Source organism: Dendronephthya gigantea, unplaced genomic scaffold (genome assembly GCF_004324835.1).
Source record: "Dendronephthya gigantea isolate DGI-Jeju-01 unplaced genomic scaffold, DenGig_1.0 000417F, whole genome shotgun sequence".
NCBI lineage: Eukaryota > Metazoa > Cnidaria > Anthozoa > Malacalcyonacea > Nephtheidae > Dendronephthya > Dendronephthya gigantea.
The window spans coordinates 43,521-70,944 of record NW_021163427.1 but is presented as its reverse complement, the minus strand read 5'-3'; the positions used below and the strand labels follow the sequence as shown (position 1 = coordinate 70,944).

General features: G+C 36.5%; 4 protein-coding genes across 5 annotated transcripts; 1 reads left to right on the top strand and 3 right to left on the bottom strand.

Annotated features, from left to right (window-relative positions):
* The first annotated feature begins 108 nt into the window (after window positions 1–108).
* LOC114543211 (HMG domain-containing protein 3-like) lies at window positions 109–1,732 on the top strand. The gene is made up of 2 exons (XM_028562299.1): window positions 109–272; window positions 449–1,732. The coding sequence occupies exons 1-2, from the start codon at window positions 201–203 to the stop codon at window positions 887–889; spliced, it is 513 nt and encodes a 170-aa protein (XP_028418100.1). The 5' UTR covers window positions 109–200; the 3' UTR covers window positions 890–1,732.
* LOC114543208 lies at window positions 1,184–4,122 on the bottom strand. 2 transcript variants are annotated; one of them, XM_028562296.1, is made up of 13 exons: window positions 4,036–4,122; window positions 3,792–3,905; window positions 3,536–3,716; window positions 3,295–3,426; window positions 3,111–3,199; window positions 2,950–3,018; window positions 2,780–2,822; window positions 2,527–2,637; window positions 2,330–2,389; window positions 2,113–2,225; window positions 1,708–1,767; window positions 1,361–1,425; window positions 1,184–1,273 (listed from the first exon to the last, which is right to left on the bottom strand). In XM_028562296.1, exons 1-13 carry the CDS (start codon window positions 4,087–4,089, stop codon window positions 1,237–1,239), a joined length of 1,128 nt encoding a protein of 375 aa, XP_028418097.1. In that variant the 5' UTR covers window positions 4,090–4,122; the 3' UTR covers window positions 1,184–1,236. The 2 variants fall into 2 exon arrangements, with proteins under 2 accessions (XP_028418097.1, XP_028418098.1); XM_028562297.1 differs by lacking the exon at window positions 1,184–1,273 and having other exon boundaries at window positions 1,360–1,431.
* Window positions 4,096–7,297, bottom strand: LOC114543210. The gene is made up of 9 exons (XM_028562298.1): window positions 7,234–7,297; window positions 5,938–6,176; window positions 5,576–5,715; window positions 5,360–5,472; window positions 5,059–5,209; window positions 4,783–4,971; window positions 4,569–4,686; window positions 4,281–4,456; window positions 4,096–4,188 (listed from the first exon to the last, which is right to left on the bottom strand). Exons 2-8 carry the CDS (start codon window positions 6,070–6,072, stop codon window positions 4,337–4,339), a joined length of 966 nt encoding a protein of 321 aa, XP_028418099.1. The 5' UTR covers window positions 6,073–6,176; window positions 7,234–7,297; the 3' UTR covers window positions 4,096–4,188; window positions 4,281–4,336.
* Window positions 7,298–17,185: 9,888 nt separating this feature from the next.
* On the bottom strand, window positions 17,186–20,023 carry LOC114543206. The gene is made up of 3 exons (XM_028562294.1): window positions 19,942–20,023; window positions 18,210–18,275; window positions 17,186–17,597 (listed from the first exon to the last, which is right to left on the bottom strand). Exons 1-3 carry the CDS (start codon window positions 19,997–19,999, stop codon window positions 17,260–17,262), a joined length of 462 nt encoding a protein of 153 aa, XP_028418095.1. The 5' UTR covers window positions 20,000–20,023; the 3' UTR covers window positions 17,186–17,259.
* Between the last annotated feature and the right edge of the window lie 7,401 nt (window positions 20,024–27,424).

Below are 27,424 nucleotides of genomic sequence, written 5' to 3'. Positions count from 1 at the left end.
TTTACTCTGGGTGTTCTAAAAAATAATCCTTTTGGGTGTCCTTTCCTTTCAGGTAACCGCAGCTTCAAAGTTTCTGACTTTACAGGAGTCAGTAAGATGCTGCCGATCTCTATTTATCATTTAAGCATATTCCTCTTGTTTTCCTTTGCGACACGGCTTGTGGGTTTGTCAGGCACTTAGAGTGCCGGGTCAGTAAAGAAATGACCGAACAGCTATGGAAAGATAACAGAGGGTGTTTTGAGGTACCATCGTTGGATAAACCACCATCAAAGGTATCGTTTACGAAAAATCTACATATTACTGGTGTATTGTGCACGTTCATTGCCCTGCAACATTTTTATTCAGTCAAGGCTAACTTAAGATATGACTTAAAAACAGTTTAGAATATTCTGAAAACCCATAAAATGGAACAAATAAATTATTAATTTTGTCGTCATGACACTTCTAGGAAATGAGTGTCCCTATGCTGACAACAGCAGAATACAGAAAAAGCGACAGTGATATGATACAGGTGGAGGATGGTAGCATGATTCATCCATTGACAGGCACATCCAGGAGATATGTTTTAGGTGACAGATTTCACACAGCAAGCAATCCTCACAAGTCACCCCTTTGTGAATATCACAACATAAATCTTTTGTCTCAGTCGAACACGATAAAAACAAGCTATCAAGAGTCCGAAAACAACCGAAAGAATGTGCGACGGTTACGAAGCTCGACGATGCAAAATTTCTCCACGCACTATTTTTATAACTTTTTGATGGATTTCTATCAAAATGAGGAAATAGTAAAAAAGCAACACGACGTAGCTTCGAGACAGCTAAAACCTGGGCAGATGTTATGCAGGAATTCATATATGCAATTTGTGATAAAAGATGGTGAAAAATAAGCATTACGGTTATTACTCATCGCGCGCTTGTTGTTTACGTTGGGTAGGTGGAGCTCATCAGTCTTGGAAGACAGTCCACCTAGGAGAAGGAAAACTCTGATTTAAAACCCCCGGACTCGTGCAATGAATGGGTCAGGCTGTCCATGTCGGATTCATTGATGCTGCTAATAATTATTGCAATACTTAATGTTTCCTAGGCATGCTGACGAGCCCTGAGATAGAGCGAAACAGCCATTATACACGTATTGTTATACGTAGTATTATTTATTGGATCTAGTTTTCATAACTTTTCATATCTTTAGCAAGCAACTGGACGGTTTATTCGTTCTTTAATGTTTTCAATTAAATTATTTTCTAGATTTCTGTTTGCAGAAGTCGCACAGCCTATAATGAAAAAAACAACTTGTTTGAACGTCAATCATATTTATAGGACGTTGAAGTATTAACATTACTGTAAATGTATTGACTTACCACTTTCCTTTAGGTACTCTTTCAATTCCTAGGCACTCCTGATGGTAGTAGCCTTTACCTGGACACTATAGCTATGGTTGAAAAATAAACAGTTTTTGACCGACATTCAGTTTTAAGGAAACTATTAGTGGGATACGAGTTGTAATATCGTTTATTTTACAGATAGTGGAATGAACATAGAAACCTCAACCAGACAACATAAGATTGCTTTTATAAATTTCTCGTACATAAGGTTCTCGGACAAGAAACTCTCGGTACTGAGAAAATATATGCGCGCTTAACTGTTTTACTGCATTTGAGCACGATGCAAAATCGAATCTAGTCTTTATGTACTATTTTATACATACGTTCTTTTTGTTTGTGGTTTCACATATCAGCATCATGTCCTCCGATTCTTTATCTCTTTCCTGGAATGATTATGGTATATACATCATTGTATATACATTGTATATACATCGTGCAACTTGCTCTTAATTCAGAACTGCGTGACACAAAGTTCAGAAGTTCTAGCCGGTAAGAGAACTTAGGGGGAAAACAAATGTAAATAAACTGATCAATGATGATGTATTTTCCTTTAATGCTGGTATCATGCATGAATAAAAAGGACTTAGACTGGAATTGCACTGGTCCAATATGAATTCGGGGACACGCAAGTTTCCCGTCCGAAAGTTACCGTCTCGTCCAAACAGTGGGAAAATTATGCTGATATTGAAAAATTGTATAAGTACGTCAAAACTAGTTGTATGATTTACCTCTTTGCATGAACACCATTTGTATACTTTAATTTTACCGGAATTCGGAGGACATGATAATCCACTCGTCCCAGCAATTGTCCCAACACTTTTATTATCAGATCGTGTAGAGCCTATATGTGATTTAAAAAAAGAAAATATGCTCATTAAAATGTTGATGCAAAAAGTGCATGGATTTGGACAGACACACTTGTTAATCAGAATTTCTTTTACTTACTCCGAGGAAGAACGCCAATAGCGCCTTCTGCAAATAATCGCTTTCTGGTGTGCGATTCACCTGTAATTAGTTAAAAGGCATAGACATATTTATGTTATATATATATATATATATATATATATATATATATATTATATATACAGTAATTTATATAATCGTACTTGCAAACCACACAAGACACATCGTATATCGTTTACCTCTTGCAGGCATTTCATTTCCTTGCTCGCAGACGTTTTGATCGCCAGTTGCTATTGGGGTTGAATCAGGAATTTTGTCTTGGGAAGTTCTCACGTCTGTTGTATTGTGATCTAAGATAATTGGAAAGAGCAAAATAACGTAAATGAATTGTATGCCGGGCAGCAACAGGTATTGCATTGAGTCAGGTGCACGCAACTGTAGTAACGAGCATAAATATTCTCATGCAAGCTGAATAAGTCAAATAAAACGAACCTATTTCGGGTCTCTTTATTATTTTTTGCGCGACTTCAATGGCCTGTAAATTAATAACAGAAAAATTTGTAACGCTTAAAACTTTATAACATCGTTAAAAAAACATTAAAAAAACTACAAAAGCATCAAAACTCGTTAGTAATTCGTTTTGATAATTTAATATGACATACCCAAGCAAATGTTTTCCTTTTCCTTGGAGTCAGGTTGTTATATCTAGCCTTTGTGTTCGGTGTAAGTTTCTATTTGAGTAGTCAAGGATACACCGTGAAACACAGATTAGACAAGTCGTTAAACTGCTTATACAATCTCCTAACTGAGTAAGCCTGCATACCTCTGTAAAACTGAAGTCGAGCTCCTCTTCACTTTCGGTAGGTTCAGTTGTATTTTCGCGATATTGCATGACTTGACTATTTTTAGATGCTATACAAATGTGTTATTAAAGGTTTCAAAACATTTAATATGCTGATGAAATACTCAAATAGTAATCCTCATCTGATTCTGTTATTTCTGTATACCTTCTAACTTTATCCTCAACTCGTTTTCGAGAGTGTCCAAGCTTTCGCAACCTTCGTCCGATATTGTTGTTGCTGGATTGTTGATTTCTTCCATATCACTCTCATTGGGGGCATCATCCCGAATTCCACTGGCTAATGAGTATTGTTAGAACAACGATTACATTCATGATACAAAACAAGCCTAAACTTCGAACCAGAAAGAATTGCATAGAAACTTTATTTAAAACTTTCTACGCTAAACCATACGCTATCATATGTTGCGTGAATGGCATCAGTTTCCCCAGAGGAATTCGGTACGCTCTTTTCTGGCAAACGTGTTTCCTTTTAATCATTTGCTCCAAGGTGCATTCCCTGTCTTTTCCGAAGTATATCCCTATTGTCCCGGGCTCCCGTACAAGCGTACTTTGCAATTCTTTGAATTCCTATTAAAACAACAAACTTTTGTGAAATGCAGTCACAAGACCGCGTTAGACTCCAACACTGTACGTGTTACTCACTGTATGTGAAATATCGACAAAACTGTCGACAGCAGTTGACAGTAGCGCAATGCCTGGAACCTTCATCCCTTCGATGTTCTTGACAGTAACTTTAGGGTGCAGCCATGTAAGAATCTTAAAAGAGATCAGCAAAATCTGTGAATGTTATATCCAAGGAAATCGAACACTGTGTATATGGCGCCATTTAATACTTTATTTCGTTCGGAATTTTTTTTATGTAAATAGAAAATGAAAGAAAACAAACCGGGTCTTTTTCCTCGGCTATCTTTTCAATGATGTTAGCTTCTAGCCTTTGCATTGTTGAACGTATACTGACTGTCTGCACCTTTAATAACTCGCCGCATGCAAACAATACGTAATCTTTGGTGTTCGCTTGGTTACCACACGAGAGACGTAACTAAAATGAGAAATATAAGTCATGTAAAAATGAACTCTATTATTGAAAACTAGTCCGATCTATTTTTTGCGAGTTATTTGAGTTTCACATACCAGAGCATTTGCGACAAGTACCGCGGCAATACCAGACAACCACCTTGCCTGCACTTTCAGGTCGTTTTCATCGAAGATCGCTTGGACGACCTGACCTCTTCGACAATTTCACGCGCATGTTCAAAAACCTCAGCCCATAACTCCAGGTATTTAATTGCCCAGACAAGCAAAATACCCTATATAACAATGACATATATTGGTCATGGATTTTGAAGGTATAGTAGCCTAAAATAACTTATGGTTAAGTTTAAGTACACGACGTTTACATTTCCATAGACTAAAATATACCTTGTTTTCTTGCATGAACTCTCGCATAACCTTCAGTTGCTTGTCGTCAAACTTGGCTTGTTCATTCCGTTCCTCGTTCCAGCCGACGTAATTAAACCTAATAACTCTCCCTACTAATCTACAATGAAACAGATTTCGAAGGCTAAATGTTAATAACGTAATTTCAGTTTAAGAATTAAAAGACAATTCATTAATTATTGCATAAGTGTACTACCGGGAAACTTCGGGAGAATTCGTCGATATTAACGTGGCGGCCTTGATGGATGTCATCCCCTCCTTATTTGATCCAGACATCAGTCGCCCTTGTGCTTGCAGCAGAAACTCGCTGAAGTTAACATTGGGTTTAGGGTCATCAATCATTATGACCCCAGTCGTTCTCGATGCTATCTCTTGCATTTTCTTTCTATTAAAAATAATTGAAGTCTGCTTTTCAAACATTTGCGAAAAAATGTTTTTATACAACAACGTATAATTTTAACGTGAAACTCACGTAGATGTCCCACATGTCTGGGAGTCTCCACCACTTAGTAACATTACGTGCGATCGATTGGGAATTCCAACACCCCGAGCAAGGAGATTTAGACTCTCCGATTTCCCTATGCTCCTTTCTTCGGAGAATATCATGCCAATAGAACTCTCTCCTAAATGACGAAGACGTTAAAAACAAAGGTAACTATGAGAAAAGAAATTGCAACATGGTAATACTTTCTATGGTAGTACTGTACAGTGAAGTTATTTACGTCTTTCACTTTCCGCGATTGAGCTACCTGTTCATTCAAACAGTAACTTACCCCAAACATCTTCAGGATTGAGAGCATTCCTCAGCAACCGAGCCACAGTGAATGCTGTTGCCAGCAAAAATGAGTCCATATTAGGGCCCAAGCATTGCGAAAGTAGTATGAACCTTAGAAAAAAATGAATATATAATTAAAAAATTATTTGGTATAATCGTTTATGTAGTCCAAGTGACACTTAAGTTTCGTAGCCCAAAAACACCGCATTTTTACCTTGCAACAGAACGATTCAACTTTGCGTAATGGTTCAGTAAGCTTTCGTTAATTTGCAATTGGTGGTTTTTTAAAGACTTGTCCAATATTAGATACTTATGATCAATTGGATCTAACACTTTACCATTCTCAATATGCACCTGTAATAATTGAAATTGAATAATTAAATAAACTAATAAAGAGAACGTTCCCAGGGGCTAAACAAAATGCTTTCAGTTGGAGAAGGGATATAAACTAAACGCGAACTTTAGAAATCAACAGATCTCAATATTCTAGTTTTGGTTGTTTCGTTTTAGAATAGTTATGTTTTTCTTTCAAATGCACAACTAGGTAAATATCTATACAAGCGTAATACAACACACATCATTGGAAATAATCCAGTAGTTATTCCCTTGGTATCCCATGAAACGCGTTTCATGGAAAACCCTTTTGTTCTCCTGTTGGGAGAAGTCTTCTTTCAGGTAGCAGGCGTACGAATGAACGATAGCTGACGTCATGTGAGGCCCCAATAAGAACGTTCCTTCTCCATAAGCAGCTCTTAATGAGTCAATGAAACGTTGCTTGTCGAAAGTCGAAACAATTGACGTTCAATACGATAAGTCTGAAAAAAATCACCAGATGGCACATGCAATTGTATCTCTCGCGTAGTCTTTGAGAGCTATCTACTTCTAAACTATTTATAAGAACATGTTTATACTTAAAAATCAGGCACATTATAATTAATCATCGGAAATAAGAAGAAATTGGCAGAAATTGGTCAAAACGTGAGCACTGGAAAACTAATTTTTATAGAGAACTGAGCGAAATTTTCTTTCGAGAAAAAGGCGATCAAAACTTTCGCGGGTATTTTAGCGATGCCAGATTTTTCCACCTCCTACTTCTGTAAGCCTGTTCCTTACGCCTTTGCTAATTGCTGTTTGTGTTTTTTTATTAATCTTAAGGTGTGAAAATAATTTCATTTAATATCAAAGCAAAGAAAGTATATTATCAAATATTACTTTTGTATCCCGATACATATTTTATGTGTATCTATATAGGTGCCATGATAATGTGCCCTAATTATCACACATGCCGCTGCATCGGAAACGCATTGTGAAATTAGTATGGACAATGACGCGGTTGTTTAGAGCCTATATTCATTGTGTAAACTGGCTATATACGATGATGTGCATATTTTAAAATACATTTCGTTTAGCGTCTAGTTTATTCCAATTGAGTAACTGTTAATCGTATACATCTAATATCGTATGTATGGAAATGCACAAGTTTGCGCAAGGACACAACAGGACCATTTTCATACTAAAACAAGAAACCACCCGGTACTTTAATGAGTCGCGAAGAACTCGTATAAAAATCCCATTTACAATAAGCTTATGTTGGCCTAGGTTTACACTTTTGCCTTATTGTAGCGGCAGTTTGCGAACAAATTTACTGTTCCTATTCATTCGAATCGTTTGTGACGTTTAAACAACGCGTCATTTCAGCTGCGACTTATTTTCGCTCGTATATATTGCCCTAATGTGTATATACAACTTCAGTAGTTCCATTTGTTTTTGTACACGAAAAACTATATTGTGCGCGCGAGCGTATTTACCATGCATAAAAAACTCCAGTGTGCGGAGAAACAATAAATGTATATCGTTTAACACTACACAAACCTGATCGTAGTTTCCTCATCTTCGGAGGCTGAACCACAACAGCAAACCCAATGCCAGCAGAATTTTCTTCTTCTTTCAGCTTTAGCTTCCCAAATATTTTGAGCGAGAAATCCCCAAACATGGAAAATTTTTCCCATAGTAAGTTTTGTTGCCAGCCACACAAACATTGTTAAAACACTTTCAATCTACATACGAAACGAAGATCAATTTAATATAGGGATACCAATTACCATATTCTCAATGTTATTGAAAAATAAAAATCTCGTTGCTCGCTTTACTAACCTCAGTGTCAGACATATTTATATACGTGCCGAAAGGTCTACAAACTTTCCCACTTGCCAAATAGTGAACTTGCTAAGAGTCGAAGGAGAAAGAGAACGCAAGCATATGATAACTGTTATATATACCATATGAAGATCACATGACGGCATAAGGTTAATCACACTTAATTAATGACACTTAATTAATGACAAACCATCTATATGGAGTGTAATATAAGACGGAAGGTGTATGGTAGCATATGATGGCAGGAAGTGCAGAAGTATATAATGAGAATATTACTGTGAAACCTTGTAACGTGTGTAATACATACATATACACACATCAATCGTTTTATTTCGTTTCACTGTTTTGAGTACGTTTTGTATTTCAAAACAATGTTTGTGAATTGTGACATCCTCTAATAAAGGGAAAAAATGTCAAGTTTTTCAACGGCTATAAATAGACCACTTCAAAAATAGCGGCTATTAATCGCTATATAGATGTGTGACCATTATTAGAAGTATTAATAGTCACAAAAATGACAGTTGCCCTTGACAACTTGGCGTCAAGGGCAACTGTCATTTTTGTGACGTCACAAACATTGATCTCACTGCTGCAAAACTTAAGGGCCTAATTCCACGGGCGCTTTTTCTCCGCGAAATGCGAAATATTTCGCCTGTTTCTTTTGAATTTCGACCACATTTTAAATTTTGCCTGTTTCTTTTGAATTTCGACCACTTCATTGCTCACAATTCAAGCAGGCGAAATAGTTATAGTTAGTTAGTTAGTTAGTTAGTTAGTTAGTTAGTTAGTTAGTTATAATTAGTTATAGTTACGCTTGCCACGACTGGTACGACTGCTACGCTTGCTACGACTGCTACGCTTGCTACGACTGCTACGCTTGCTACGACTGCTACGCTTGCTACGACTGCTACGCTTGCTACGACTGCTACGCTTGCTACGACTGCTACGCTTGCTGCGACTGCTACGCTTGCTACGACTGCTACGCTTGCTACGCTTGCTACGACTGCTACGCTTGCTAGGCTTGCTATGGCAAGCCAAAGCTGACAAAAGTGTATCGAGTTGCAATTCACTATTCGAGAAATATAAATCAATAGTCTAGTTCCGTAATTCGATGGACCAGGGTAATATATCGACGGTTCAGACAAATAAATTGAAACACGAGTTAAAAAAATAAAGTGTCGAAAAACAAATCGACTGTCGAGAAAGCGATCAGCAGGCGAGAAAGATATCATTAGTCGAGAAGGATAATCATAATCCGAAAACAGCCGAAGCGTAAAGCGAGTTTTGCAAACGGTAAACATAAGACGAGAAGTGTGACTGTACATGTGGTCAGCGGTATCACCGAATGCTAGGCTTTATACTTCAAGTTACTTCAAGTAGTAAGTAGTTCGAAAGTTCAACATCAAACATGGCGTCGTCTTCAGATTCAGATATAATTAGGCAACTTGTAAACAGGATTGGAGAACTTTCTCAAGCAATTTCACCGCCTGATACAAGCAACAACGCAATAAACGGAGAGGTTCGTCGTATTTTTAATGAAGCAATGAACGAAGTATCTGGAGCTGTGCCAGTCACTAGGCCTGCCACAGTCACCACTAGGGGTGGGGACCCAGTGAACTCTATATATATGGAAGGCTCGCTCCAGTTCAAAGTGTGAAGCCAAACATGGCGGATCATGAAGCGCGCGTGGAAATTAAAGGCGCGAATTATAAAACTATGACGAAAAATAAAAAAACTAACATTTCGGACGTTTGCAAGTTTGGCTGATATATCAAAAAAAATGTAGATAAAGGAAAAGGATGCCGCGTTGTTGCGCGGTTCGAGGTTGTAAGAATGTAGAAGGACAAAAGGAAAACCGGCCCACTTTTTTCCACAGGTAATAATTATTAAAACCGACTCTAAAGCACAAAAAAATGTTAAGCATAAAAAGCTGTGCGCACATAGCTCACGTATGTGAAGACAAAATCAGTTTTCTCAAATTAAATACAATTTACTACAAATACTACAATATCAAATGCAATTTATATAAGTTATGTGACCACGTGCATTTGTTTACATTTTTGAAAAAAATGGGTTTTAAATTTTAATTAAATCATTTGAAAATACCGCCAAATTTGACCGGGAAGAAAGCAAAATGGCGGCTGATACCTTGTTTTGTAAATAATAGGGCAAAAAATTTAGTTTAACCGCCCAAACAAAGTATTATTTCATTGACATTATGTTTTTAACTCGGAAATTGCTTCAGAAAATAATCTACAAAACTCCGAAACGTCATTGGAAACTCATTTATTATACGATGTACAAAACAAAACATACAAATATATGTCAGGGGACCGGTTACGGCTGGACAATGCTATCCACTAGAGAGTGCTTTTTCAAATATAAATTGTGAAATGTCTTGAAGCGATTAAAATACAAATTTCGAGCTAACAATCTTTAAAGAGAACCCATTATTTACGAATACTGAGGTTTTTGAGTGGAACAATTTTTAGAGTGCTAAAAAATACCCAAATTCAGTGGATAGGGCTATCTAGATCAGTGAACTCTATATACAGGCTCTATATATATAAAGAGTTAACTGATCTAGATTTAGTGCAACCGGCCAGTGGCCACAGGAAAATACGACATATATACATCAGTGAAAAAGTTAACAAAATCTAAGAAATTTTGGCATACAGTACATGTGTAGGAATATTTTTGTTGCAAGCTTTTGATTTTCCAATACTTTTTTACCTACAGTATTAGGTAAAAATTTAGGTATTTAGTGCACTATTAATAAACAACTATATATTTACAAATAAAATACAAATTAAAAAAAGGGATAAGTCCTAATTCAAATTCATTGCAAGTATGTCTCATGGGTTCAAAAAATACAACTTTTGCATAAAAAGCCTAACTAATTATAACTTTTTTTGTTCTCACATACTCTCAGTTTAATGACTTTATTTAGTTGAATCGTATAAATGAGAATATGATTCTTTTCAATATCTTGCATCTATTAAAATTATCTGTTGGTTATTGAATAGATTTCCACTCAAAAATAAAGCTTTACTGACAAAGTGGGAAAAAGCAGTTACAAATGATAAAACTGGAGAGAATGTATGGAATGCAAAATCTTGCAGCCGCATCTGCAGTCATCATTTCCTAGAGTCAGACTACATAACAACAAAAAAAGGCTTAACCCAATTGAAAAGAGATGGTTTTCCAACACAGTATCTGACACCTCAGGTCCAAATATCAGAATTCCAAGAAGATAGGCCGCAATTAAAGAGAAAGTGCATAAAACCAGAAAAGTCTTTGATCCAAAAAGTAATGCTTGACCATAACTATGCCAAATCACCAATGTCTCATCTGAAACAAGTCCCATATGTACAATGTGTTGAGCCTCCAAAAGAAAAGAAAACTCTCATGCATATAAAGTACCTAAAGAAAGTTCAAAGGAGAAGAACCAAAGTATTACAGCAGAAGCTCAGAAGACAGAAGAGAAAGGCTAATAATATGAAACAGCTGATAAACGCCCTGAAAACGAAATCATTGGTGAAAGAAGATGAAGCTGCACTGCTGCACAATAGTTTTGATGGCCTCAAGTTATCTCTGTTCAACAATGTGCTAAAGAATGGAAAGGCCAAAGCCTTAAGTGGAAGAAGATACAATGAGCAAGTGAAAGAATTTGCTGTCACTGTAAATTTTTATTCCCCTAAAGCTTACCAGTATTTAAGAACAATCTTACCACTCCCTTCTCCATCCCGTATCAAGATTTGGGCAAGCTCTGTGGAATGTGAACCTGGCTTCATCAAGGAGACATTCAGCATTCTAAGAAACGAAACAAAAGACCATCCAGAAAAGAGGGACTGTTGTTTAGTCTTTGACGCAATGTCAATTCGAAAACAAACCATATGGGATCCCAAGAATGACGAATATGTTGGTTTTGTAAATTATGGCCCAACTGACATAAAAACTCCTTCCAATGTTATTGCATCTGAAGCCTTGGTCTTTATTCTGGTTGGGATACGCAGCCACTGGAAGTGTCCAATTGCATATTTTCTAACGGACAAACTTAACTCGATTACTCAAGCGCAACTTATCAAGAAAGCCTTAATCCATTCAGCAGATATTGGTCTTCGAGTTTGGTGCATCACATCTGATGGAACATCACCCAACATTGCCACCTTTAAACACCTTGGCTGCATTTTTGGAGTTACATACATGTCCATGGTAACTAAATTCAAACACCCTTCACTTGGCTATGATGTATTTGTAATTCTGGATCCATGTCATATGCTCAAGCTAGCAAGAAATTCTTTGGCATACCTTGGATCAATATTTGTGGAAAAAGAAAGCATTCACTGGAAGTTCTTGGAGAATTTGAATGAAATACAGCAAGATCATGGCTTGAAGCTGGGAAATAAGCTGACAAATAACCACATCAAATATGAGACCCACAAGATGAAAGTAGACCTTGCTGCACAGACCTTGAGTTCATCTGTTGCTGATGCCATCAACTTCCTCAACATCGTAACAAAAGATGCAAGATTTCAAGGGAGTGAAGCAACGGTGACATTCATTCGCAATGTGGACAAAGTCTTTGATATTCTTAATAGCAGAAGTCCATTCGGGAAAGGCACTAAGCAACCTTTGAAGCTAATCAGTAGGAATCACTGGGAAGCAGAACTTTTGATGATTGCAAACTATCTGCTTTCATTGAAGTCAGCTGATGGCAAGTTGCTAGTGAAACATAAAAGGAAAACCTTTATTCTGGGGTTCGTTATAACCATCAAATCCACAATTGAAATGGCGACAATGATGCTAACTCAACCAACTAATCCATTCAAATATCTTCTGACCTACAAGTATTCCCAAGATCATATTGAGCTTTTATTCAGTTGTATTCGTTCCAGAGGAGGATGGAACAACAATCCAAACTGCCTTCAGCTGAAGTACACTCTTCGACATATGCTGCTGAAGAATTCAATCACAGCTTCAACAAATGCCAACTGCCAAATCCTAGATCAGCATTCAGTCATCCCAGTCCTACATAGCAGGAAGCATGCATCTCCTCTGAAAGAGAAACCTACAACCAATGTTGTTGAAGAAGATCAAAACGTGGAGATGGAGTCATTGATTACGCACTTACAGCAGCCTCTATCAGAGTTCACCATGTATGTCTTACACTACATCTCTGGTTTCATAGTTTCAAAATTGCTCAAGAAAATACACTGTCCACAGTGTATTGGTGACATTACAGCCTCAGCCAGTCACAATCAAGTGCAAACCTACAAACCATGTGATGACATGTATGACAAAGCCTCTTCATTCACTTCCTTTATCAACAAAGGTGGTCTTCACATTCCTTCACCGTTTACTCTTAAAGTTGTGGCAAGTGCAGAGCAAGTATTCAAGTGTTATGTGTCATCAGGTAACCATAACAAAATCTCCAATACGAAGAAGCTGAAAGAAAAAATGTTACAAGAAGTCAGCTACAAGTTTGCTGAAAACGGTATAAAACAGGAAAGCCATGGATATTGCTTGAGTGAAACACTGTTTGACAACCACAGTGTATGGCTTGTTAAATGCATTGCAGATCAATTTTTCAGATTGAGATTGTTCACCTATGCAAAAAGGTACAATGAAAATGTTGTGAGAGCAGGAAAACCAAGTAAAAGGCACCAACTGAACAAATATACTTTGTTTCGAAACGAATGATTTAGTTTAATTAATAACTAATCGATCTTCAAATAATGTATTTATAAATATAGCCATGCAATATGTTTTTTATTGCATTTTTTGATACAAAGTTTTTAAAATTGAATACATACAATTTGTTACAACCTTACCTGGCAATGTTATTCTTTCTAGAGAGGTAACTTATGCCGTATATTTGTTGTGTTTACAAAATTGACCGAGTTCCACTCATACACGTTGCCGCCATATTGAATTTTAACCGTTCGTGCGCGGAGGTCTGGTTCGGTACCCAAGCAGCCTTCATGATCCGCCATGTTTGGCTTCACTTTTAGGTTACGCAATGTACTAGAGCGAGCCTTCCATATATATAGAGTTCACTGTTACAACATGCATGTAGGTTTTTTATTGCATGCCAAAATATAAAAAGTACCCTAGCTGGCCTAATTATTACTCCTTTTTCATATAATTATTATACTGATTAGGGAAAGCATGACATTAATATAGGATGTGATAAATTAATCCGACTCCCATGTCGGGTGCGTAGGAGGTTACTGGCATGTTTGTGCATGTATACTCACGAAGCTCTTGTTCTTTTTAGCCCACTCAAATAAACTAAGTAAGTTCTCATTTCACTGTTTGGAAACTTGCCGTTTTAGATCTTTTGAATGCGGTTTTTTCACTTCGAAAGCCAGGCAACTCAGTCGCATGCATGTGCTACTGGCCAAGTCTATAATTATGCTAAAATAGCCCCATGATGACAGATATTTGTTTAGTCCTAATAAAATGGAATGAGAGGCATTCCTGAATTAAAATATCGTCGGTGGAGTGCCGGTTAAAGTCGTCACTCCTATTGGTTTTATTCGCGCATGCAATATAAAGCTAAATAAAAGGAACGAAAAAAAAACGCTTGCTCCACTTATGGGTGGCGCATTTATAAACAATTACTTTCAGGAAGCGTCAGCCACTGCCATAGTTTTACATGTTAACCTAAACCAACATTTGGTGAGTTTAGTAGCAGCTCTATAGCTGTTAATCCTGTAGCCGAATAGTGCAGACCATAATTTTGGTAAAAAATTACTTGAAACATACCTTTACATTGGAATTGGTGGGTAACAAAAAGTGAACCCATGATCATAAGAAGAAACCTGTGCATCTTGTGCATAAAAGCTAATCTTGAACGACGTTAAAGAGGTCGGCGGAATTACTGGAACTGGTAGTTTTATATACGATCGACGGAAAACTACGAATATAGTTTTGTGATTTATTGCAATCACGTCTTAAACTATACCTTAGATCAACAAAGCAATGTAACTGAATGGACAACGTAAGGCGGCACACAATAAGAATACTAATAATAATGGTCAGGTATTTCGGAGATGTCAATATTCTGGCTAATATATACTATTGTCATGCAGCAAAGCGGCAATATATCTGATCGGTCCCACAGTCGAATTGCATTAAGTCTGGCTCACGCCTACGGTAAAATTGATGCATGCTTACGGTTAACTTAAATTTATCTGGAAATCAAGAACTGATTTCCGAAATGTTAGTAATAGTCGATCATTTTATTATCCCCCATATAAAGAGTTTAAAGCCCCGTTTACACTGCACACAATTTATCATCACGGCTAAATTTGGTACTCGTGCATGCCCATTTCATCCGTGCATGGCCTTCGTACTAGTAGTCTGTGTGAAATAATTTACAACATGCATGTGAAATTTCACCTTCACATGTGAAAAGCAAATTTCGTGCGGGAAATTTCTTTCACAAGTGAAATTGTAAAAAATCCATTTGGAACATGCATTCATGATGTAAACTTGCTGTCTTTACACATTTTGAATGCATGTGTTTAAAGAGTTTCACTATATAATTTATTTAACATATTTTATATGTTTGCATTCAAAATTATGACTAAACATGTTCCAGTACTTCATTCATGAAACATTTATATATTTGACAATGAAGGACCTGTGTGAAGGTAAAAGATGAAACAGATGAATAGTATTGCCAATTGTTTGAACACTTACATACTTAATCCTCAGGTACTGTAAAGTACATTATTATAAACACTTGCCTATATAGGTTTTTACCTGTAATATATTGTATAAAATTTTGTGATAGCGTTATAGGTGTTTTTGCATACGGTATATTGTTTAACACAATAGAAAAAAGACTAAAAAGTGGACATTCCTGGATACTGACATGGTGTGCTAACATAGTCTGCTATGCATGATCTCACATGATTTCTCAGGAAAGTAGTTTCACTGGGTTAGGGAAAACAATGACCTTTTATTAGCCGCAGAACACACACTTTTTATCAGTACCAACTTAAAAAGACATTTTTTAACATGTATTACCTTTTCCTGCATAAATCTTGATTTTTGAAGGAAAAAATATCAGATGGCAAATTATATGTTCTTGGGTAAGCTATATTTGTTATTTGAATATGGAAAACGTATAATTATTATGTATAAGCAATACTTCAGTTCCATAATCTGCAATAGGCAATAGGCAGTTTTGTATGTACTATGTATTATGTTAGTATGTACAATGTATTATGTTATATATATTTAAACTATAATAAATTAAGGTGCATGTTCGACTTAAGCGGCATTCTGTGCATTTCTTGTCATGAGTCAAGGCAAGTTTGGTGTGTGTTTAATCAAGAGAGATGATCCTGTATATCCAAACAGTGATTCGCTAATAATTTAGCTTGTTTCTCTAGTTAAATATGATTAACTTGTAAATGATTGGGAATTGTTTCTCTAGTTAAATATGATTAACTTGTTAAAAGTTCGTGCCGGACAATCTTTTTTATGTATTTAAGTAGCTATATGTTAAGGTGCATGGTGATTAAAAAATTAGCATCTCGTAGTTTTAGCGAGAAGCCTCTGTTTCATTTCTAAAAAGATTAGTATTTGCACCCCTTTAATTGGCAGTACATTTTTATTTTGTGCAGTAGATGCAATATCCTATCGTCTGAAACAATTGACATATATTTCCAACAGTGAATAATTGTCATTGCTGTTTCTGCTGAATGACCGACCTCCCAGTCTTCTAATAAAACTCCTATTTATTCTATTTTGAAATGGTTTAAGGTTATCAAGGTTTTCACCTTGATTACTTAAAGTGTGTAATCTACTCCTCTTTTCGATTTACTGTTTTTCTATAATTTATGCTGGAGACATGTAGTATACACTCGCCTTTCACAAGAAAACACACTTCATGCTCTATCAAGGAAACTAAATAATGTTGATCGAAACCATGCATGTTAACGAATGAATGAAATTGAATTAAATATAATGCATTGCAATTATGTGGCAACGAAAGATCGTTAGGTGGAAGAGCAAACAAAGGGGATTGACAGGTAATTTAAAAAAGAAATGGACAAAGCACACTTATCATGCAGGGTATATATTGCAAGAATTTATACAGTGATGTATCTTTTGCAAGTAACATAGTTTCGTATATCATTTACACTTATTGTAGTTTTCTTCTGTGACTATACTGTTTATATACTAGTATAAGCTAATTAATGGCCTACCATGCATGTATCGTACGTTTTTATCGGCTGAGCTACGAGTGGAGAATTGCCGCCTCCCTAATGAATAAAGTTATCACTCCAGCGTTAGAGATCACGAGTAAGTCCGTCTAAGGAATGGGAATCAGCATTCGTGTTTGATTAGAAACACGTTGCAAAACAGCTTTTGTATTAATTCAGATAGAGGTAGGTAAACAGGTCACATTTTGAATCGCTCTACCGATCAGTGGCCAAAACAAAAAGTTTTCATCAAACGTCATTGTAGTTGTACTGGTCTTACGCCTGTATTCAAAAAGCTCACTCACACTCATACTCATCGAGTGTGACATATAAATTTCGTTAATGCTGATCAATGAGAAAGTTTTTTCTGAATAGATGGAAAGATATAAGGTAAATCACTGAAAATCAAGCCCCTGTTCGGCTGGAAATACCACCATTGAAACGTTATGAGAAGATTAAGATCTCCCACTCAATGAGTTTGAGTGTGAGTGAGCTTTTAGAACACAGGCGTTAATGTCTACCGTGCAACCAATGATTGATAGTTGCTCTGTGCATCTCTTACAGTTTTCAACTCTGCATACTCCGAATCTGCTTCTTTCCATGCCCTTAATTCAGTGTAAGTTGGATCATCTTCGTTTGCTGCTTCTTCCTCTTCTGCCACGCGATTTTCTTCTGCATTAACATCCCTGGGAACTATATCTTCTTGTGTAGTTGTATCTATATCGGTTGTGTATTTTTGGGACCTAATTCTCTTTAGACAGCGGCAACAACATATAACGCCACATGTAAGGAAAAACCAAATGACTGCGAACACCACTGATATTATTACGATGAGCCAAACTGTGCTTAGACCACCTATAATATGTCCATAAAACGTGTTTCAATATCATGGATTTGTGGATCCATCGCGAAGAAATGAACAGATAAATGATAAAATCGTGCCGTATTGTTTCTCATCATCAGAAATTATCAATAAAATGGTACTTTATATAGCAATTAAATTCTGAATTACAACGAATCAGATAACTGTATTAATTTTGTTCAAATTGCAGTTGCTTAAATAGAAATTATATTGGATTTTTTTATATCAACTGTAGATAAAATTTGCCAACGATGAACATTCAACTTCGCAACAACCATCGTTCAAACTGAGATTTTGATTTGAAAACATTAGGCTCACAATTCTCTAACTCGCCTAGTCCCAAAATTGTCCCACTATGCAACTTTCAAGTTATTATAATTATTCATTTATTTAGAAATTTATTGTTTTATTACTAGCATAGCGGGACAAATCGTTGGGCTGGATATGCTATACTGTTCACCGTCCTATCTTAACGATATAAATTATATGTCCTGAAGTAGAACTAATATTTTTAAACAAAGGAAACAAGCATATGAACTTATAATTTTATATAATGAAACATTATTTTAACAGTGTATAAGCAGAAGCAATAACAAAATAATTACCTGTATGACTACTCTTTGAAGTGCAAGTGCTACATGATGGTACTACTGTTGGAGGTTCACTTGTCGCTAGAATTGAACATTGTATGGATGAATAAAAATTATGATAAACTTTCTTTTCAGTACAAAAATCTATGTTGCCCCACCAGTTAAGCAATTTGGCCCGCCAGGAAAAATCCTATGTTTAAAAAGACATTGATAAAAAATAAAGATTGCTTTGGTTCAGGATAATGTATTAGAATTTTTATATTTTGTAAGTACATTATTTTGCATATTAGTTAAAATCAGGCAACTGTCAAAAATTTTCCAGGCATTCTCTTTTTCATTGCATGTGTACTCCACCTATCTTAGTGCCAAGCCAAATATTCCTTGGAGACCTTGCATGGTTATTAGTTAGCTGTGTTGAAACTACCGACCGAAGTCTGGACCACGCATGGCACTGCGTCGGCAACTGAGAAATTCAAGGCAAGGCATCGCGTTTAAGCTGAGAAAAACTTAAAATATAGGCTCGGTATTGTGTTAAAATTATGCTGCATTTCAAAATTATTATATCGTTTATATTGTAGTCTACAATTCCTATTCAAATTAAGGTGACGCATAAATGTAAACATTACGACATTTAGGTTTTTTGTTGGGTGTCAAAAAATAAACAGTACACTGTTCAAATTATTGCAATCATAATTATAATATATGATGTATATTATAATGATATTATGTGCATGATATTAATATATAACATGGGATAAATGAATTTGGACTCCCCTGTCGGGTGCGTAGGAGGTTCATAGCCTATTTGAGTTTATATCAGTGATGAAGGTCCTGTTTTTTGTCTCCCACTCATGCAAGTTCCGTAATATAGGAAGCTTGCCTTTAGATTAACGAGTATAAGGTTTCTCATTTCACAGTTTCGAAACTTGCCGTTTTAGATCTTATTAATGCGGTTTTTTCACTCCAAAAGCCAGGCGACTCGCACAGTGGCGTAGCCAGCATCGATAATTGGGGGGGCCCATATTCATATATTCATGCATGTTAACAGACTGTAAAGACAATTGATTTGAAAAGAAATTAATCCTGCGTATCACGAATATATGAATATTGGCCCCCCCAATTATCGTTCTGGCTACGCCACTGGACTCGCATGTACCATGATGATAGATTCATTTAATCCCAATTCAATGTAATGAGAGGCATTCGTGAATTAAATTATGTCGTAGCTCCTATTACAAGAGTTCTATTACATGAGCACCTTTCTATTAAATTCAAACTATATAGATCTAGAAATACATCACTCATCTATATGCATGCAGAATAAGAAATTATAGCTATACAACACGGAGGTTTGGCCTAATTAAAGCCGGTTTCAACTTGCGATCATTATCGCGCGAATTGTCATTTTACTTTTGTTCCACAGTTGTCAAATTGCCCAAATCCAAAAGAATAAATTCGCTTCGAGCGAATAATATCACTATAGGAAAACCAGCTTACAGCCGGTTTTCCACTAGCGATATTTTTCGCGCGAAGCGACATTTTACTTTTGTTTCAAAGCTCTCAACTGCAACCATCTGGAACAAATTGCTCAAATACAAAGGAATAAAGTCGCCTCGCGCGAAAAATATCGCTAGTGGAAAACCGGCTTAAGTCGATAATGTTGTTGTTTTTAATCGCGCATACAGTAAAGCTATAAACCATATGCATGACGAAGAGTAAAATATCAAATATTATTGAATATACATACCATTACATTGGTGGATAGCAAAAAGTGAACCCATGATCATAAGAAGAAAGCTCTGCATCTTGTGAAAGCTAATCAGGAAACGTTAAATGACTCGGCGGTATAACACTGGAAACGGTAGTTTTATTCAATCAACGAATATGGCTTAGTGATTTATCGCAATGATGTTTTAACCTACTTTATGTACGTCAACAAAACTTTATAACTGCATGCATATAAGAAACGAAAGGCGACAAGAAATGCGACATGCATTCAATATAAAAATAGTAATAATAATTCGGTATTCGGGAGACAATTGCCTATACAATTAAAGTCAATATTCTGGCTAATATATGCCATTGTCAGCAAAGCGGCAATATATCTGACTGGACCCATAGTCGAATTACGTATCTAGCTTACGCCTACAGTGAAATTAATTCATGCTTACAGTTAACTTAAAGTTATCTCGAAATAAAGCACAAAATTCAGAAATGCTAATAGTAGACGATCATTTTATTATCAGCCATATAGAGAGTTCATAGCCCCGTTTACACTACGCTCGATTTATCGGCACGGCACCGGACAAAATTTGGTACTCGTGCCCATTTCATCCGTGCCTGGCGAGACTACTCTTTAGTCCTCATTAGCGCGCCTTGAATTATTGTGACGAGAACCGGTTTGAACGCGCGGGAGAGGACTAGCACAAAATGTTTTTAATTCTTTCATTCTAACCCTCCAGGACCCTGACTAAACGTAGGCAGTCTAATGATTTAGTCCCGCTTCAAGTTGTAAGAATTATTGATCTCTTAAAAGATTATTTTCAAAGAAAATTGACACAGTTTATTTGCCGAATTTCTGCTGTCTTCTTTAGGCTGGTGACGTGTGACTTCGGCCTCAATACTAAAAAGAAGCTAGTCGAAATGTCCAAATTGAAATAAAGCCAAGAGTTTTGCGCAGTTTAGAACGTGTATGGACCGGTATTGTACATAAACTTACCTTCTTAAAAAGCTGCATGGTTGAGCCGACTGGGCTCTCTCTTCTTTCTATACTGATTATTTTATTATTATTATTATTATTATTTGATGTTTAATAGAACTTTTTTGTGTTGAACATTAAAATATTAGCATAGCGGGACAAATCGACAGGCTGGCTACGCTACTGGAACCGCTATCAACTGTGATAGAACAAATGTGATGTTATGAAAAATACAACAGAACGTTTATAATATTCTTGCAAGTTTGCATGCATGGTGACCTCAAATAAGTAAATTAGCTTGAATCAAGGCCCATGCGGGGTAACGGACCGAAAGCTTTCCTGCATTAAATACTCACATGGTGTACCTTACCTACTTGCAAGCTAATTTACTTAACAAAACGTTTGCCAATAAATTTTGCATATGACTTGTTATATGTCTTGTTTGAAAGTCATTTGCTGGGCTAATTTTTCATTTTTGACTTACGCTTTGCGTCTGGTGTTTTAATCGAAGCTGATTAACACAAATTTTAACACAATTATAGTTGCCACCTTAGATTAGTAGTTCGGTTAGGAAAACGTTGCAAAACAACTTTTCTATTATTGGGGAAAGAGGTAGGCAAATGCAAGTTATATTCTGAGGTCGCTCTATACCGATCAGTGCCCAAAATTTGCAACAAGCGCGTCTTTGTAATTGTACTGGTGTTAAGTTACGTCAGCTGTGTACTAGTTAACCAATGATTGATAGTTACTCTCTGCATCTCGTATAGTTTTCAACGTCATATACTCTGAATTTTCCTCATCTCCTTCTCTCGATGTCGTTAGTTCAGCGTAAGTTGAATCATCTTCGCTTGCTGCTTCTTCTTCGGCAACGAGATTTTCATGTGCATTAACATTCGTGGGAACTGTATCTTGTGGTGTGGTTGTATTTATATCGGTGGCGTATGGTTGGCACCTTTTCCTCTGCAAACACTTCCAACAACATATAGCAAGGAGAATCCCAATGATAGCTGCGCATACCAGTGTGACGATGGGCACAATGTCTATTGCACTTTCTATAAACCATTTTTATAAAACATGTTTTAATATCATATACATGTAGATGGTTCATTACAAAGAAAAAAAAGAATAAAAACGTGCAGTATTGTTTCTCATTATCAGAAATTATCATGGCACAAAGGGTTCTTTTAGAATCAAAACTATTTTAAATTACAACGAATCATATATACTGTGTATGCTCAAGGCCTGGAGTTGTGTAAAAAGTCAATTGTAAATATATATTTGCCAACGATAAACATTTAACTTCGCAACAACGTTTATTATAAAGGCTTTTGGCAGAAGAAGCTCTTAGAACGAACTTGCAGTTAAAAAAGATAACGATAACGATCGAATAACTTTGTTCAATACGGAAATAATTGAAATGTCAATTATAAATTGGGGGGGGGGGGTTCACACAGACAAGTAAAAATCTTCGAATGTAGAGCATTGAATAAGTTCACTAGCAATTAATGCATTTACTTTGTGCTTCTGCTCCATTGCTAGGACTTGTTGGCCCAGAAGTCGTCGAGAAAACTAAAAAGTAAAAATAAGACTTTTGTTATCCGGAGAATCAGTTTGTGTATACGATTTATACGCCTGGATGTTGTGTTATTATATTACCTGATATTGTTGAGTTTGTTGACACAAACATGAGGATCTCCAGGTTTTAGGTACGTATGTATGATATTTGTGTACAGAGCTCTAGTTTATTCTGTGAATCACATATTTACACAAAAACGTCGTACCGATATAGCGTGAAGTGCCGACCTTACACCACACGCCTTTATATTTGGCACCCACTTTCACAAACCACTTTTTGCGGTGAAAGGGACCGCAATATGGGCAATTGTTGAACCCTGTATTTTATACATTACTCTGAATAGGTGGTTGTCGGCTACTCCCTCCTTCTATATATATAGTGCTAAGCTGATGCAAACATATTGTGCAAACCCCGGTTATATCCGTGTTTACACTACAAACCGAGGTCTGGCCTTGGCTGCATTATGCGGCTTTTCAAGTTATTTGTAACATGGATCGTTTCCAAATTACAATTTCTTAAGGCTAGTTTCCACTCAGGAAAATTCTCCTTTGGATCGGACAGGACAGGAAAATTTCCTTTTTCGGTGAGTTCTCAGGCGGCGTTTATACAAAGGAAACTTTCCTGTCCTGTCCGATCCAGAGGAGAATTTTCCTAAGTGGAAACTAGCCTTTAGCCCTTTTGTGGTAAAGAGCAGGAGATGCTATATAGTGTTTTGCTCGACGACAGACTTGTAATTCTATATTGTATATAAACAAGATACCATCATTTCATACACCTTCTATATGTATTCATATCTCATAATTCCAAACTGTTTTTTCCCTGTCGGGCGCGTGGGAGGCTCATGGCATGTTTGTTTATGTGAAACCAAGGACTCGTTCTTTGTCACCCGCTTTAGTTCCATAATACAATAGGAAGCTTTAGGTTAATGAGTAGGAGGTATTTTTCATCTCTTTCGAAAGCAAGGCGAGTCGCATGCACGCGTACTCTGCTTCATCAGCAATCGCTGTTTTAACTGGAAGAGTTTTAAAATAACTAGAAATACTTCACAGTCGAATATTAATTTTTCATAATTTTGATTCACGCTCTACATGCATGCAGAATGAGAAACTGTACCATGCCGAAGTGTGTCCTATAATTATATAATTAGTCGTCGCTGTTAAGTTTTTAATCACGCAGTGAAGGGTAACCAACATTTGGAGGATTGCGTAATAGCTCTGCTAATCCTGTAGCCAGATATGGAGCGGATCCAAGACGACATAGCTAAAGGTAAAAATGAATTGAAACATACCTTTGCCTCCGTGGAAGACGAAAAGCGGACCCATTATAAAAAGGAAGCTCTGCATCATGTGAAAGCTATAGTCTTGAACGACGTTAAAAATCCAGTTACACTCGAACCGGCAGTTTATATGATATATACAATTTAGTTTATATATTGTGTTTTACGCACAGTGCAGTCATTTATCGCAATCTCCTTCCTACATACTTTAGAGCGCCAACGCATTATAAAGGAATGGACATGAGCAACATGCAATATAAGAATAGCAATAACAATGCGTCAAGTATTCAGGAGACACTGTCATTACAATGTCAATATTCTGGCTAATATATATTATTGTAAAGTTTAAAAGCGGCAGTGGTTGAGGTATTGAATTTTACGCTTTAAAAGCCTACATGCATAGGTACGTAAAGACCGGATAGCTAAGAAAGATGCACCGCTCACTTCTAAGAGCTCAAAGAAGTCTTCTATTTCAAGCGACATTCGACCAGTGCGTGGTGGTTATGTCAGTGCTAGCGCTAGTAACTGCATGATATATATTCAAGGCTAGTCCAATCCTATGTGCGCTTATACGCTACAAAATAAAGTTAAAAGCTACAGGCCTAGCTTAGCGTAAACACGGCTATAAAAATAGCCCTAGCATAAAGCTTTTGAAATTATGCTATAGCCCTGGAAGCTAAGAAAGATGCAAGACTCACTTCTCAATGACTCGAAGAAGTCTTCCATTTCACGTGACATTCGGCCCGCAGTGCGTGGTCAATAGGAAAATATTTTATGTCGTTTAAAGGGCCCCCAACGCTCTATATTGGTCCTTCTGTTTCGAACATATTCTTTCATACATAAGATATTCTAAGTTGTGACATCTCCTTCGTTATATTCGAGCAGGCGAAGCACCCTCAAAATTATTCCCGGTTCAAGTTTTTTCACTGTATAGTGACACCAAGTTATTTGAACGACGAAACGTACGGTTGGTGTTTGATGCTCCTACTGTACATTTTCTTTCTATTCAGGCAAAATGTCGCCATCTTTGCCAGCCAGAACCTGGTGACGTGTGACTCCGGCTCGATACAAAGAATAAGTACAAATGTCCAACTTGAAGTTAAGCCAAGAGCTTCACACAGTTTAAAACGCGTATGGGTCGGTAATGAACAATATAACACAAACTTGCACTCTTTAAAAGAGCTGACAAGAATTTTCGAGGAGTAAAAACCTTAATAATCTCTGGAATAATTAATAAAACTTTAATAATCTCTAATTTTAAATTTTAAATTTTCAAAATTGTTAATCTCATTCCCATTGAAATTTGATTCGCCGAAAATGAGGGGTCCCCGCCTCATTGTGAACGTCCCGCCCCCTAATTGTTCGAGAACTTATTTCTCAAAAGCTCTAGAAAATTTGTATCTCATCACGTTGGTCATATTCGGCAAATTTTCTCCCGGTAAAGAGGGCTCAGTTTTCCAGCGGTCTTCGCATAAAAAATTAAAAGCTTTTCGTTTTACGCTCTGCTCTCAATTTTGCGTAAGTTGTCCGCTGACAACATGAGCCCGCACGAGTGGGAGAAACTTAGCTAAGTTGGACCAGCGTGCATGGTCAAAGAAGACCAGTTTGCAAAAAAACTCTAATCTTGTGCAAATCTCCAGCATTGAAGAACATTATATATTTCAGAATTTTAAAAGCCCTAGAATTCTAAATTTGGCGGTGAGGATTTCGCTCAGCGGTGAGCAAAGGTTCAGGGGCAGTCTTTGATACGGCTTTGTGTGCTTCCCCTGACGAGTCTGAGGAAAAATATTCGTAAATATGCACTTTTGTCACTACAATTAAGGTGGCTCCCTACAGCTTCTTGAAATTTTTAGATGCGCATTTTAAATAAGGAGATTAGGCATCTATAGACCAATTGCGAAACTTAGTAACCGCGCCTTCGCTCAACATGGAAACGAGGCTTATTATGCAAAAAACAATATTTGTATTTTTTGCAGTACAAAGCTATTCGCCGAGTTATATGCCGTTTTTCGCCTTTGTTTTACATATTTTTCGATATCTTTCAGCTTGGTTTCATCGTTGTTATCATAGTTTTCAGGTCAGGAAGTTTTGCCTTTCAATTGAGGCGTTTTTGTGGTGTTTTCATTAATCTTTTCGGCTGCTTTCGTCGGGGAAATATAGAAAAGGCCGACACAAACTCAGGTAAAAGTTTAGTTTTTCCAAACTATTTCGTCTCAAGTTTTGAAAATGTATTTCATTTTTCTCCCTCTTATTTGTGCAAAATTTGGCGATATATATTTGGTGCAAAATCTATGTTTTTTATGTCAAAAATTATTGAAAAGTCACGATCGAACAAACCACCATGTTCACACTTCTCATCTAAAATTTTTTTATACCAATTTTATCGATCGATAAGATGTAATTTGACAGCAATTTTTCATTTCAGCAAAAAAAATAGTAGAAATCTCTTGACAAAAACTATAAGAGATAAAATAAGCATGTTTTATGTTTGTTTTCCCTGTGTATATAGACTACAGAGTACAGTACATGTGATGTGATGCCGACTGAAAAGCAAAATAACTCTTCAACTTGGCACACATGCATGACATGGATAGTAAAATACTTATAACCAAAACATAATATCATTGTCTATTTTGAATTGCCATTTGAATATTCCTTTCCCGGCAATAACATACTATAAAGGTAGCCACAATGCGAGCTGCAGCGTTTTTTAAGATACACCTTTACATGATGGCAAAGCCGAAAGCGAAAAATATTTAAACCGGAGTTCGCAAGTGTTTTTCCGTTTACGATGGTGAACGGGATCCTTTCCTTTTCAAGTATTCCTGGTTAACCCTTATTAAACATCTATTGCATGGTAGTAGATAGAAAGAATAGTGTTTTGTACTAACAAAAATGCGGTAGAATTCAGATGCAAACTCAGATGCATTCGAATTTGACTTTTATAAAATTCGGCCTTCAGGCCGGCATGCAAGCTATGCATCGTCTGTACTTTATTAAAACGAAAATAAACAAAAACATTTCAGTCAGTTACTTTTGACCATTTTAACAGTATTACTGTGGTATAAAGAAAAAAAATACAGTGATATTTGTGAATAAATTTGAATAAATGAAGCCATTTCAGTCATCAGGTTTGAAAATTATATAATCTGACTGTCACTTTTCAATAATTTTTGACATAAAAAACATAGATTTTGCACCAAATATATATCGCCAAATTTTGCACAAATAAGAGGGAGAAAAATGAAATACATTTTCAAAACTTGAGACGAAATAGTTTGGAAAAACTAACTTTTTACCTGAGTTTGTGTCGGCCTTTTCCATACTTCCCCGACGAAAGCAGCCGAAAAGATTAATGAAAATACCACAAAAACGCCTCAATTGAAAGGCAAAACTTCCTAACCTGAAAACTATGATAACAACGATGAAACCAAGCTGAAAGGTATCGAAAAATATGTAAAACAAAGGCGAAAAACGGCATATAACTCGGCGAATAGCTTTGTACTACAAAAAATACAAATATTGTTTTTTGCATAATAAGCCTCGTTTCCATGTTGCACGAAGGCGCGGTCACTAAGTTTCGCAATTGGTCTATAAACGTTTCACAAGAAGACTAAAATTTTATAGCTATACCTCTCATGCACCATATCTAAAGCCGAAATTTATTCACAACTTGTGCT

What these genes read in the sequence shown, in the direction of transcription:
- LOC114543208 (XM_028562296.1), bottom strand. Translation starts at nt 4,089, where the DNA reads ATGCAAAGGCTAGAAGCTAACATCATTGAAAAGATAGCCGAGGAAAAA. An exon ending in TCGACTTCAGTTTTACAGAG is followed by an intron (nt 3,019 to 3,110) that starts GTATGCAGGCTT and finishes CTACTCAAATAG; the next exon opens with AAACTTACACCGAACACAAA. An exon ending in AATAAAGAGACCCGAAATAG is followed by an intron (nt 2,638 to 2,779) that starts GTTCGTTTTATT and finishes CAATTATCTTAG; the next exon opens with ATCACAATACAACAGACGTG.
- LOC114543206 (XM_028562294.1), bottom strand. Translation starts at nt 19,999, where the DNA reads ATGCAGAGCTTTCTTCTTATGATCATGGGTTCACTTTTTGCTATCCAC. An exon ending in TGCTATCCACCAATGTAATG is followed by an intron (nt 18,276 to 19,941) that starts GTATGTATATTC and finishes GTTCAATTCTAG; the next exon opens with CGACAAGTGAACCTCCAACA. An exon ending in TTCAAAGAGTAGTCATACAG is followed by an intron (nt 17,598 to 18,209) that starts GTAATTATTTTG and finishes GACATATTATAG; the next exon opens with GTGGTCTAAGCACAGTTTGG.
- LOC114543210 (XM_028562298.1), bottom strand. Translation starts at nt 6,072, where the DNA reads ATGACGTCAGCTATCGTTCATTCGTACGCCTGCTACCTGAAAGAAGAC. An exon ending in AATTCTCCCGAAGTTTCCCG is followed by an intron (nt 4,687 to 4,782) that starts GTAGTACACTTA and finishes GTTTCATTGTAG; the next exon opens with ATTAGTAGGGAGAGTTATTA. An exon ending in AGTTCATGCAAGAAAACAAG is followed by an intron (nt 4,457 to 4,568) that starts GTATATTTTAGT and finishes ATTGTTATATAG; the next exon opens with GGTATTTTGCTTGTCTGGGC.
- LOC114543211 (XM_028562299.1), top strand. Translation starts at nt 201, where the DNA reads ATGACCGAACAGCTATGGAAAGATAACAGAGGGTGTTTTGAGGTACCA. An exon ending in TGGATAAACCACCATCAAAG is followed by an intron (nt 273 to 448) that starts GTATCGTTTACG and finishes TGACACTTCTAG; the next exon opens with GAAATGAGTGTCCCTATGCT.